The sequence below is a fragment of the Bemisia tabaci genome, chromosome 2, assembly GCF_918797505.1.
Source record: "Bemisia tabaci chromosome 2, PGI_BMITA_v3".
Taxonomy (NCBI): Eukaryota; Metazoa; Arthropoda; class Insecta; order Hemiptera; family Aleyrodidae; genus Bemisia; species Bemisia tabaci.
In genome coordinates, this window is record NC_092794.1 from 65,730,737 (window position 1) to 65,744,223 (window position 13,487).

The following is a 13,487-nucleotide window of genomic DNA, read 5'->3' on the forward strand; positions in this document are numbered from 1 at the left end:
GTTAAGTAGTTTTTCATTTAAAAAATAAAGTATGACAGGAAGTCTGCGACGTCGCAAACCGAGATACGTGGTTAGGTAGTTTCACCGTCGATATTGTGTCTATTGCAATTAGCAGAACGACGAGCAAAAATAAACTAGGGTGTCTCCTCAGTGATGAAATTAAGTATGAAAAAGGAGGTTAGAATCCGAGTTCATCAGGAAGGAACCAATCCACATTATCTAAGTTGGAATTGAGAAGAAGAGGTATGAAGTTTCATTCCTGCATAAGGCTCAAGGTAGAAAATTAACTTTAACCCCTCTTTTCACAAGCTAATTTCTGTTTTTCGACTTTTTTAGCAGGAGAAAATACACGACTAGTGAAACTCAAAAACATTCTCAACTCAGTTTTTTCGCAAATGTGGGTTGGTTCCTTTCTGATAAACTCGGTCCAATTATTGACATAAGTAGTGACTGGTTGTCATTGATTAGAAAGGAAATGAAGAATCTTTATGCACTTGCAGGCTTTGAAGAGAAGCTGTGGGCAATCGATGTTAAAACAGACATCTGTGCGATTTCTCAGAGAAACTCTTGATTTAGTCAGCAAAGGATAAAAATGTGATAAAGCAACTTCTTACCTTCTCTCTAGGTTTAAAGCAAATTAATGGCAAAGGTTCAAACAGAACTTTAGGGATGCTATCCACCAAAGATTGAGAGTCGGCATTGAAATGAGCTCCTTCCAAATACAGCCCCTAAATTGAAACAAGAGAGGCAAATTAACCTTTCGAAGTTTTTCAATTTAACTGCCAAATTATTTTAAGACACCTCTTGAGAACAGACTCTCCTTCTCATAGCCAAAGGGTGTAGAACCGAACTGCTCTGTTTCACACCTCAATTTGGATGAAAAATATTTCTTTTAAAAAGGCCAAGAACTGCAAACACAAATTAAGCGTTAATCAAAAGCACAACGACAGGTGCTCAAAATACAGCTGTGAATGTGTTGCATCATTGAACTCCAGTCCATTTAGCAGAGGAGGCCCCTAAGTTGAATTTATAACATAATGAACTGACAGTGATCTCTGTATTTGGATTGGGTTGCCAGCACTTTTGATGTCTCATCCTCCTCTATAGATTTGCATCATGATTTACTGGGTTAACATCCGCTTTAAATGAGAAACCATAAGGTTGTCACGAGACCAAAAAGTTGCTTGGATATTGAAACTCTAGAGCTCTTTTATAGATCAACAATAATTAATAAATCCTTATTTAAGGATTGTATTCATCGAACAAATTTGCTCAGAACTAGATATTAAACCATCCTGACCCTTTTTTCCCACCAAACTTAATTTTCTTGACTATGTATTTTCTGAATTTTTTTTTTATTTGTCACAACTTTATTTCTATTGGACTAGTAGCGGACATAACTTTTAAGAGACCGGGTGTCTATTCTAATGTCTTTTACATAGGGTAAGTGGGGCTAAGAGTACGCACCGCACTTTTTTCGCACGCCTTGTTTGAATATATGATGGCACCGGGTGCTGGTTGTTGGCAACACTGAGTTTAACTTGTTGACGAAGTTTTGTGCGAAGTGGATGTGTTTTGGCGGAATTATGAAGCAAGTTCATTTTTCGTGCGAAGAAGATCGATTGTTTTAGTATTTGAATTGTCTGTTGTGAGTAGAATAGTTGATGGAAAAAATCGGACAGGCACCATATCAAAGTGTTACAGTGTTGGCTTTAATAATCCGTAGTTGTTTTCGCACCTTGGGCTCAAAGTTTTAGTTTATGTTGCCCAATGTTTACAAATGGGGCAAGAGTACGCAGCCAGAATGGGGCAAAAGTATGCACCCAAAAGTGGGACGTAGTGGGGGGGGGGGGGGTTGTAAAGGAACTTCAAAATAGAAGATGTATGCAACTCAGTATCTTAATAAATTTTTATGTTCCTTTGTTCAATTTGGGCAATTAAACTTTTTTCTTTTCCTCTTTAAAAAAAAATTGACTTCGGAAATTATTTGGGAGCTTGTGGAGACTGAATTATTATTTTTTTTTTACAGTAAGAGTGGTTAGGCACTATTGGAATTCTTTCAGACCAATTTCAGTAGCTTTCCGGGATTTAACAGCGATTTGGAGCCCAGGAGATGTTTTAAAAAAAAAAAAATTCGACACGGCCATGGATTTGATTTCTAAACTCGGACAACGCATTTGCGCGCAAGGGCTTGCAGTAGGTGCCTGATCACTTTTCCTACCTTTAAAGTCGATTTGGTCATGGAAATACAGGAAAAACCAAAAAATGCGTACTCTAACCCCCACCTACCCTGTGCATTACTCCCAGAAAAATTGAAACCATTACCTGGCAGAAAATATCAGATTCTTCTTTTTTCGTTAATTGCCCCTGCTGCTGCAAAAGAAATAAAAAGATTAAAGAGTTGATCTAATGTTAAATTTTAAAACATTATTTATTTCTTTGCAAAGAAGTGGAACATTATCTGAACATACAAAGGCCTCCCAATGAGTTAGTTTGTTATTTTTTTCTTCGCAAATTTTATAAATACATGGAAAAAAATTAAATTGCTGATTCAACAATTCAATTGCTAAAAACAGTGAGTGCAATGTTTCAATGTAGAGTTTACAACAAAAAAATGCTACTTTAACCACCCCCGTGGTTAAATTAGTTTACAATGTGGTTAGAGTAGCATTTCTTTGTTGTAAAATCTACGTTGAAACATTGCACTCACTGTTTTTAGCAATTGAATTGTTGAATCAGCAATTTATTTTTTTCCGTGTAGAGTAAAATTGTAAAAAGCCTGTTATTAGTCATACTCTCTAGCTTTGAAGCAGGCTATAGTTTTACTAGGGGGCTACGCCCCCTGGCCGCTACGCGGCCCAACCCCCCGAAGGCGCTCCGCGCCATCAATGGGCCGCTTCGCGGCCCTATTTTTTACCCTTCTATCAGTGTAAGTTTTATTTTTCCCCTAAAAAATTACGATATGAGGTATACTTTACTTTTAGAATGAAATCATTTTTGGTTTTGATGAATAAAGAAAAAAAAATTTTTTTGAAGTCAAAAGGACGCGTTTTGGAATGACTGCTTGATGAAATATTGCAGTAAAACAACGAACAATGATAGTCAGGTAATAATTAATATAGTCAGTAGGCGGGGATCGAACTCACACCGTGATCAGAGTGGACGCATCTGATGACATAGACGACTCGGCCACCGCACGTAAGGAGGTGTCCGGCGTGAATCTTGTGTAGATAAGTATAGAGCTGATGCGCAGGCTACCCAGCTACTGCGCAACCTCCTCGACCACTGCGCATCCTCCCACGCATAGCGGTAGCAGTCCCGGAGCATTCCGTAAATTCACTCAATTTTATAACGTGATTTTAAAAAAACCTGGGTCCTATTTCCAAAATCTGATTAAAGCGGGCTCATCTACGGCCTATTACCTGTCGATTTACGCAAAAATCATAGAAATCGGCTCGGTAGAACGCTCAAACGAACTATGACAAAAAGTATAAATTTACATTGTTTAAATGGGAGAATTCGCAACTTTACCACGTAATATAAAAAAACCTGGGCCATATTTTGAAAATCTGAAAAGAGTTGGCTTATCTAGAGACAATTGCCCGTCGATAGCCGCAAAAATCATAAAAATCGGCCCGGTAGAACGCTGGAACTAAGCGTCACCAGTTACGCAAAATTAGGAGGTCTTGGAGCTTATATATATGATAGTTGGCCGTAGGTCAACTATTATTATATATTTTACCGATAGATTGCCGAGATATTCAAATTTTCTTGCTCCCATTCCCTCTCACCAAGGGTCTACTTTCTAGGCGTTCGAGGCATCCAAATGTGCACTTTTGCAAAACTTCAAAACTTATCAACATGAAACTGCAAAAATGCGCATCTCCCTTGCGGTGTTTCAAAATCTCCGATCTTATTTCATATATCAGAAGAAAACCAAATCGACATCATCGCTTCAAATTTTCACAAAATATTCTTTAAATAGATGAGAAAAATCATTGGAGTTTTCAAGACATGATGTTCATTAGTTTTCAATGTGGAATATTAAATATAACAAGAAGTCTCCAACTCTGAAAATGAGATACGCGTTTCTGAAGTTTCACATCAATATTTAATACCATTATTGCTGGTTTGATAAACTTGACATGAGTTTAAATAAGAGTAACAGTGAATGAGAAAGTGATTTGCTTTTTTTCCATACGCAACCAGAAAAATTAATGGAAATCCAGAGGGTCTGGTCCTTACAAAACTATCATGGATACATACTGGCATTGTGCGGATGAATTCAGACTTAAACTCTAGCTCGTTGATGGAAATTCCTCTGACACGTGAGTAATTGACCATTACGGCAGCGATGAAAGACTGAGCACAGAAGAAATGAGATAAAGGGAAGACCAGAGGAATGTGACCGCTCGCCCAAGAGAAGAAGAATCTTATCCTGAAAAAATAAAATTCGAAATTGTTAACATTAAGCTTTATATTTGAGCCAAGCCAGGCAAAAATAAAAATACGTTAAAAAATGTATAAGAATGTGCTCAAAATGATCACATACCCTCCTTTAATTGGCCAGCATTTAGCCTCACTGGCATCTGCATGTGACTCCTAAAAATTACCTTTCACGCATGGTGTCTTTTGGTACACCTATTTTTGAAGTTTTTAAAGTTCCTTCAAAAGATGAAGTCAGGCTTCAATCTTTAAAACTGAACATGGCATTAAAATTATACATATCATAATAGCCTATGGGTGTGAGGTGAAAGGCTAGTATCGCGAAAATCAGAAAATTTGCGATTGCGGCCTCACCTATCAGCTAAATCATTGATGTAATTTGGAAGAGTCTTCAAACTCAAGTAAGAGTTAGACATCCATGAACTAGGAACCTTATCATATAACATATCAGTGAAGATAGCCTCTAGTTCCAGTGACATTGAAACTGAACCCTTGATTGCTTTCTGTACCATTTCCAAAGAACTCAAAATAGTTTCCATGAGGGAATTGAATCGCTCTAACTCCTGCAAGAGAAACACGGCAAAAAAGCATGAGTACAAGAAAACAGACAAAAAAGAGGTAGTTTGTAAATGATAGAGGTTGCTTGCCACTTACGCCCAAGTTTCACCATCACTTGTCATGTAGCGAATAACTATTTCTGAAGAGAACAACTGTGAGATTATTAAGATCAAAAAAGAGAAATTTAGGAGAAGGGGAATCTGGAAACCTCGCAAGGCAAAATTTGAGACTATGGCTCTACCTCTTACTCAATTTGAAGAAATTTGATCTTATGATTTGACATCAGACTCCTCCTGAAACTGCTCTAATCCTCCCAAATCCATCATTTAAAAGTACCTAAGTGATATGAAAACGGCCAAATTTCCCCCTTGATGCCTATGCAATATACTGTACACCCCAAGTTTTTCGCGCAACAAAATTTAATACCTACCTATAAGGTATGATGGACTGGAACACGTTTTGATCCATCGCTTTAAAGGAGTGATATCAAAACGGTCCAATTTCCCTGAAATATGCCCATCTTAGGGCAAACTTCCTCGAAACCTCCCGACTCATCGCTTAAGAGACACGGATCATTACTTGACCCTCAGCATACCTCCTTGTTTAGTCCTATTTGTTTGAAGAGGTCCCTCTGAAAACTTTAATGAATTTTTTTCTTTAATGACCTAAATCTCAGAGCGGTATTTTTTTTCCTTGCACATTCTTTGGAAGATCAGGAAAATTAAGTACTGATGCCCTCAAGAGGTTTTCACCCTTGAATAATAATCCGGTCTATTTTCATTTCTTCTACATTTAAAATAATTACCTGAAGTAAAAAACTATTCAGAGACTCATTATAATCTGGTGGGAATTTGATGATGACTTCCTCCAACTTGAATGGTTTGAAGGCTTTTTCAAGGATGACTGATATTTTATCTGCTACAACTTTGCTCATTGTTTCTTCTGACATTTCATCACTGATTTGCGCTTGAGTTTTCATGACATTCATCAAAAACTGTGTAGAGAAAAACAAAAGTTTAGTTGGACTCGAAATTTAATCTTTGTCAGAGATGAGAATCTCTTATGGAGAAAAACTCGGGAAGACAATTTCTGTTTTATTAGGGACTCAGATGATCTAAATTTTATGAATTTTATTCGATTAGTGACCAAGGAACTTTCAATGCTCAACTACTAAAAAATTTAAATGCAAGAAGCTACTAGACATTATAGATCTCTCCTTTTATGATAATTTATAATATGAAATAGAAAAAAAGCTTACATTGAAGGACTCATTCTGTTCTTTAGCAATGTTTGCATTACAATGTAAACCAAACACTTCTGGTGGCATTTCACTTTGAAACGAAGAGACATATTTCATCAGAGTTTCATGATTGATTTCCTCTGGAGCTGTTTCCTTTGTTAGTAGACACCCATTCCTAGATTAACAATAAGAACCAGATAGTCTGAGTGATTTTTGATGACCAGGAACTTACTTACTGCATACTACTGCTTAGAATAATTATTACATTCTGAATTTTTTGCTAAAGTATTTTCCTGAGTGCATGTTAAGTGATAGACAAAAAAATACGGACAATTGTTTAAAGAGAGACATCAAGCAATGTCAATGAGTAGCAATATTCAAATGGGAGAGCAGTATAAAAAACTTCCTGCTCTGGGCAAGGAAAGAAGATAAAGCTCATTTAGAATCAATTTAGATTAATTTGCAGGAATGATGAAAGAGTTTTCTGCTATTTTTATCAACTTCCGTCGAGATCTATTTGACTCAATTATTTTTCCTTGAGGAAATGTTGCTGAATGACGAGGGAAAGGAACTTACACAGGTCCACCAAGCAAGTCACAACAAATATATGTGTTGAGAAGGGAATTGAGCAAATTTTTGTCTAGATTGTCCTTAATTTGACCGCCATAGTCGCATTCTTCCAGTAAGCATACCAACGCTTCCTTCTCTAAAACATCGTACTTCATCAACAGCGACTGAAAAATAAAGAAATGTATTTCAGACATAGAGAAAAAGCGACTCAGCGAGGAAGGCAAATTATCCTTCGGGCAGGGATTGCTATGCAGTGAAAAAATACTGAGAGGTAGTCTGTTTTGAGAAAACCATTAAGGATATTAAAATGCAGTTTGTGAGAGCTTGTACCATATTTTGTTAGCTCTCAAACGATCCTCTGTACAGCTCATTGAGTAAAAAATTCACTTTTTTACTATGATTTTTTGGTGACATGTGATATAAACTTCTCCTTCTTCGTCTTCTTTCACTGTATACGGACAAAACAAAACTGAGAATAAATCTGGCAACTGTACACAAGGGTGCAAAAGGGTTATCATTCAAACTATACATTTTTTTCAATTGAACGTTAAAGAATAAGAATCCAAAATTGTCCAGAACTCAATAATGTGGCTCTGTTTTCTGGGCTTTTAGTTGTCAACTGCTGACTCCTTGATCTTCATTAAAACCTTAATATGATCTGAAAACAGTGCTTGCACGACTTACTCGATTCAATTTATCAGCAACTGTCACTTCTCAGAAAGTTTCAGGGGTGGATCTACGAAGAACAAAGATGCAAGTGACATGGTCATACCATTGTTTGAATTTTACAAACTCAGTGCAAAAAACATCTGTCTGCAAACTTGCGCTGGCGTGCAAGACAATTTCTGATCAGCTAATCTTTAAACTCAACAAACTTGGACAGTTTTTAGTATAACTTCAATAGAAAAGTCATACTTTACATCTAAAATATTGCCAACATTATTTGGAGAAATGTTGTGCCCTTGCAAAGTGGAGTTTGAGTGTTAAAAATGGCTCTAAAATTGTAGAATTTTTTTTTTCTTCTCTCTTTTCTTGAAAAGTGATGTAAAAAAAGGAATACTTACGAAATAAGCTCAACAAAAACTTATAAAAAATTAGAGAAATACGCTATGATCTCTTGTAAATTGGATTTTAATACCTTCCATAGTTGTCTCAGAATAGGCGAATTTTCAGTTATCTAGGACAATCTTTGTAAAACCTACCTTATGAGACTTATATTTCTAGTACTTGTAGCATTGCTGCACCACAAAAATTGGTTGTTTCTTGGAACAGTAAATATTGCTGATATTATAAAAATGCCTTTTGAAAAAATCGCCAATAATGGCCTCTCGCAATGAGGGGCAGTCTCATAACAATATCGGTTCAACCATCTTCTACTTTTAGGCCAGAAGATTCCATGTAATTTTTCAACTTTAAAACTGTTTTTGTCAAAATCAGGAAAATGTCACTGGACATATTCATACACTGAACCCTTCAGCTGTGCTACAAATAAATATAAAAATCATGTCATTCGTTTTCAGAAAAGGGGTCTGTTTTCACACTAAAAAAATTCAGAGGAACAAAAAAATAAGGATCTAGATCTCACCTTCAGGAAGGTCACCCCAACAATTAAGTCACTGTCATTGAATTCATAAGGCACAATCCAGCCAAGCCGCCCAAACTTGCACCGCTCTTGGGCAACAGCATGGAAGAAGCAAATGTTGAATTGCATTCTGAACCACTCATCATTCTTTTCTGTCAGCGGAAAAAAGGATTCGCTGCAGATAGGATCCATTGACAAAGATCGTAAGAGATTACTCTGAAGATTCTTTGGAATCTCTGCGACAATTTTGATACCTAAGGTCAAGGAAAAAATACATTATAAAGATAAAATTCGAAATCAGACTTATAAAATAAGGATTGAAATCATAATTATTAGGAGCTGCACTCATTATCTCTTCTTTCAATTTGAAGTCTCCTTCTTCTGCCATGTGTATTGTGCAACTTGAGAACTTCAAAGTTGGAAGTTCAACCATGAATACAGGCGTTCACCCGCTATTTTACCAGCAAAAAAATAGACGAATGACAGCTTGTTTTAACTCTACAAGTTTGAAATTTTAAAAAAATGTTAATTTTTCAAGCAATTATTTCAATGTAGAACATAAAGTGAAATATATTGTTATAAATTAGAGGCCTCATTCTAGAAAGGAGCTAACAAGGAAAGACTACGTAAAGTCCCACCTAGATTTTGATCAGAGGATGGCCAGAAGTTTCTTCTGACGAAATTATTAGGTTTTGACTTTGCCGTTTTCACGGATAAGCCCTGGAGATTTTAGCATTGCCCATTGTCTGATGGATTCTGGGTTTGATCCTCGCATCTCACCATGACCTGTGACTCTCCCTGTGAATGATTTGTTTTAAGGTGATTCGATGGACGCCATATTTTGTGTCAGAACGGCATACGATATATTGCATCAATTGGCTCCATTTTTTCAGCTACTCGTCATTTTTCTCCAATTTTGAGATCGCAATTCTGTTGTCAGGAGACTAAAGCACTCACTTACCAATTTTAACAAAGAAACTCAACATAATAAAGGCGTGGTTTTTTCAGAGAGAAAATATCGCATTCGAGTGCAGTTTCGATATCAGTATCGAATGCAATGTTTTCTCTCTGAAAAAACCACGCCTTTATTATGTTGAATTTCTTTGTTAAAATTGGTGAGTGAGTGCTTTAGTCTCCTGACAACAGAATTGCGATCTCAAAATTGGAGAAAAATGACGAGTAGCTGAAAAAATGGAACCAATTGATGCGATATATCGCATGCCGTTCTGACACAAAATATGGCGTCCATCGAATCACCTTAATTTTTTCTTAGCTTCTTCTGACTGTGCACATAACTATCTCTTCGTTAATACTTATATATGATATAAGATGATTATCTCGCCATTCCCTAAAATTGAGGACTGGTTGTGTGTGGACACGGCATATTCGAGAATACTGAATCTAAAACTTGGGGTGGCCAGAGAATACATCTAAAAAAATAAATTCAATGACAAATCTGTTTTGATAAAATTAAAAAAAAAAAAAAAAAAAACCCGACAACATCAGTTCAATTCTTATAGAATGTATAGACTGCTTCATTGAATTTACACATTAAAAAGTGAAATTGGGAAATAATTTGCAATTATTCTGTAAAATTCACAATTTGGCGTGTAATTTCAATACAATGTTTATAAATTTAACACATAATCACTACAGTAGACTGTTGTTGATATTATTTTACAAAATGGATGTAAACGAAAAAAAATGGATTTCACTTTTTGTTCAAAATTCAGCGAGGCAAATGAATTTTTGCCGTGCAAAATAATTTGCAATAACACTGATTTAAGGAGCTACATGCTTAGAAACCAATTGTTGATACGAGCTTGAAGAGAATCAAAGCAATAATTTTTAATGCACATTCATAAAAATTCTCCTTGCTTTTATAATTGTCATTAAAAAACAAAGTCTAACTAAACACATGACCAGTATTTACCATTTTGTAGCACTGATATTGGAAATACATCAGATGGATAGCTGGTCAACCACAGACGAAACTTGGGGTTGGTTTTTTCCAGGCTGATTACTTCACTACATATCCTGTCCAGCTCTCTCATCAGATTTGGTGCTAGGTGACAGTTTTTCAAAATGACCCATTGGCCGGATTGCACACCCGTTGTGATCATGTTGATGGCAATTGGATTCTAAAAGAGAAAAACATAGATAATATATCAAGTCACCTGGTCCTGTGAATATTTTTTGTCATCAATCATTTGGCAGAGCTCGAATACGTGGTCATGGGCAGTGGCGTAGACAGAGGGGGGGGGATGTCTAGGGGGTATGCCCTTTAGCCTCGTTAATTATAACTTTTTTTACTTTTGGAGGGCAGACATTAAATATTATCGGGGACGTACACAAAATAATGTAAATTTACCATCATGTTTAAAGGACCCCCCCCCCCCCCCCCAGAATTTCTAGCTACGCCACCGGTCACAGGGAGATACTCACAGCAGGAATGAGGAAAGTGCAAAGGTGCAACATACTATGATGGGCTATGATTATGAGACTTCGTCTTTGACGTCCTCTTGATCTGCCTGCTGGTCAAGGACAGTTAGTGTGCTAATAAACTTAAATTTCCATTTACTGTCTGAGATACATACAGATTTTATTTGGATGTATTTCTATCAAAGAGAACTAGGTGCAGGGGGAAAGATGGGGTGTGCTCGTTAGTGCTCAGGCCATAAGAATGAATGGGAAATATAAAGCGACGGTGACGAAGCTGCCGTCGCGGTCGCGTACGGCGTCTTTATATTTCCCATTCATTCTTATGGCCTGAGCACTAACGAGCACACCCTATCTTTCCCCTGCACATAGTTCTGTTTGATAGAAATACCAACCGGGTCCCGACATTTACATCGGGCGAAAAAGAAAGGAAGTAAGTGACCATAGTTCCCGACAAAGAAAACAAAGAAGTAGTAAGTTTCTTCTTCACTACATCGCTTTTATATTTGGCCATAAGCTTAAATATATTATAATACATTGAAAAAATACGCCTATTCATTTATCCTTCATTCAGCAGGCATATGGCACCTTTAAATCACCATAGATTTTCAAGAACTAAAATCATCTGCACCCACGTTCAAAGTTCCTTGTTTTTTTTAAAAATAAAAACAAAACTAGTGTAATAGCATCAATGTAAAGTTTGATGTTCAAATGAAGAATCTCTCTAAGTTGAGAGAATATTTATTCTGGAATACAAAGCCCAATCATTGATATTGATACCAATTAGTGTGAAGAATTAATACCAGTCTATGAGGAAGCATAAGTCTTGAATTCTAATTATAATAACAAGCAATAAAGAAACCAAACAGGGTGCATTTTCTTTAATCACAGTGGTAGAAAGAAATCAGCGGCAAAAACCCATTTACCTGGCCTTGGCCGAGAGAAATTGTGAGCAAACTTGATTCTTGGATGCCATTCTCACCAGCAAACTTCAAAATTTGTTCCATGGGATCAAAACCACGAGAGAGAATAAAAATCATAGGAGAGCAACAGTTTGAATCTTTGAAGGAGTCGGATAACGTGTACACTCTTGACTGGACAAACTCCTCCCCTAATTCTTTGGCTATAAGCATCTAAAACAGTCAGTAATGAGAAAAATTTAAAATCACAAAAAAAAAAAAAAACCTTTGGACCTTCAGAACCTGTTGTAAGGGATAACACAGGTATACAGAGAATTCTTTTTGAATGATGCAAAAATCTTGGATGATGATTCATGATAGATTTTCTGAATCCAAATTGTCATCCTCTTTTTTTCATCACTTAGGAGTTTTCCAAAGAATCAAAGTATTTGGGTAAAAACAGTTTCTTCTGGGGATAATGCAATACACTGGAAAACTGGTGCATGTTGAAAAAATATAGGTGTCATTTTAGAATTCAGCAGTCAAAAATACATAAACACATGTACTGCATGAATGAAACATCTTCCCTTCTGTTCCTAGGAATAAGGTTTTTCTAGTCAAACAACAAAATTGGCCCCTGCACCTGTTGTAAATCTTATCATACAGAATATTTACTTTCAGCTGACTGAGTGTAGTTTGTAGATATTTACAAAACAGCAAAATCCGAGAAAATTGCATTGATAAGATTTTAGGTACAAAAAAAAGAAAAGCATTGCAGCATTGTTCCTGCTCCTCCTTAAATTTTGAAGTTGTTTCATGTTTGCCGCAATACCTTCAACCAATTGAAAGCGCAACTTCATTTCCAGCTGCTAGTGTTCCGTCTTTACGTCTTTGTTCAGTAATGAGAGCGTGAATGTGATCATCAGTGCCATTCCCTGTGATGCCATCAGTGAGCAACTGATTCTGAGCCACGGAGGATGACAATTATTGTATCACAAGATAGTTCAACAGATGATTTTAAATAGGTACTGTCCAATAAAATTTCTTCAACGAAAAGTTAAACAAGACTTACTTCGACAGCTGCAACTATTCTGTCTGGTCTTAAGCACCTTAGGATAACAAGAAGGCCGATTTCTTGAATATTTTGAAAAGGAACTGGAATACTGCTCTTCTCAGACTCAGAAGAGTCATAAAATGCTTTCCAGTCTTCAGGACGACTTTCAATTGTGGACTTTAATTCTTGCATCCTGAGAGAGATAGAAAGAGAGAATAAAATAAAGTGTCGATTTAGCACACAAAAAATAATATAAATGTCACTAAATTAGTAAACTTCCTCTCTTCCTAAGTTCCTTAAAAATCGACCAATTTATATTAAGTGGTCTTGAAGTATTTGGTACAAAGCATTAAAACCAATGGGGCAAAATGAAACAAAATCAGACCTTGACAGCGCAGGTAAAAATTTGATTCGCAAAGACTGGTACAAAAATTGTTTGGAGCACGTCAGCTTGGCTCAATCAGCTCACTCACTCATCAGAAAAAGTAAAAAAAACTCAATATTCTGGAGCAATTGAATGATTCAATTGAAATTGAAAAAGTGAAATTTAAAATGTGGATTCAACAGATGGCAGGAAAGCCAAGTGTCAAGGCTGATCTCCCCTCCCTCTTACCAGGACAGCCGGTATTGGACATCAGTAAATACGGTGGATGCAAGTCATAGTGATCCGATTTCTCCAACATATTTCAGCCTCAGTTA

The 13,487-nt window shown here is 36.5% G+C and overlaps 1 protein-coding gene across 13 annotated transcripts in view; it reads right to left on the minus strand.

Moving 5' to 3' along the window:
* The window catches only part of LOC109039805 (dynein axonemal heavy chain 3), a 73,216-nt gene that overhangs the window by 3,649 nt on the left and 56,080 nt on the right, over positions 1 to 13,487 (minus strand). For 6 of the 13 annotated variants that reach the window (XM_072296085.1, XM_072296082.1, XM_072296087.1 and 3 more), the window contains 11 exons: positions 12,807 to 12,981; positions 11,762 to 11,968; positions 10,330 to 10,537; positions 8,400 to 8,650; positions 6,821 to 6,978; positions 6,263 to 6,419; positions 5,810 to 5,998; positions 4,801 to 5,009; positions 4,267 to 4,438; positions 2,326 to 2,373; positions 615 to 728 (listed from right to left, as the gene is read on the minus strand). In XM_072296085.1, the coding sequence (XP_072152186.1) occupies positions 615 to 728; positions 2,326 to 2,373; positions 4,267 to 4,438; positions 4,801 to 5,009; positions 5,810 to 5,998; positions 6,263 to 6,419; positions 6,821 to 6,978; positions 8,400 to 8,650; positions 10,330 to 10,537; positions 11,762 to 11,968; positions 12,807 to 12,981 (1,888 nt within the window). Of the gene's footprint in view, positions 1 to 614; positions 729 to 2,325; positions 2,374 to 3,146; positions 3,423 to 4,266; positions 4,439 to 4,800; positions 5,010 to 5,809; positions 5,999 to 6,262; positions 6,420 to 6,820; positions 6,979 to 8,399; positions 8,651 to 10,329; positions 10,538 to 11,761; positions 11,969 to 12,806; positions 12,982 to 13,487 lie in introns of those variants that run through there. The other 7 variants (XR_011899139.1, XR_011899140.1, XM_072296083.1 and 4 more) reach the window with 7 other exon arrangements.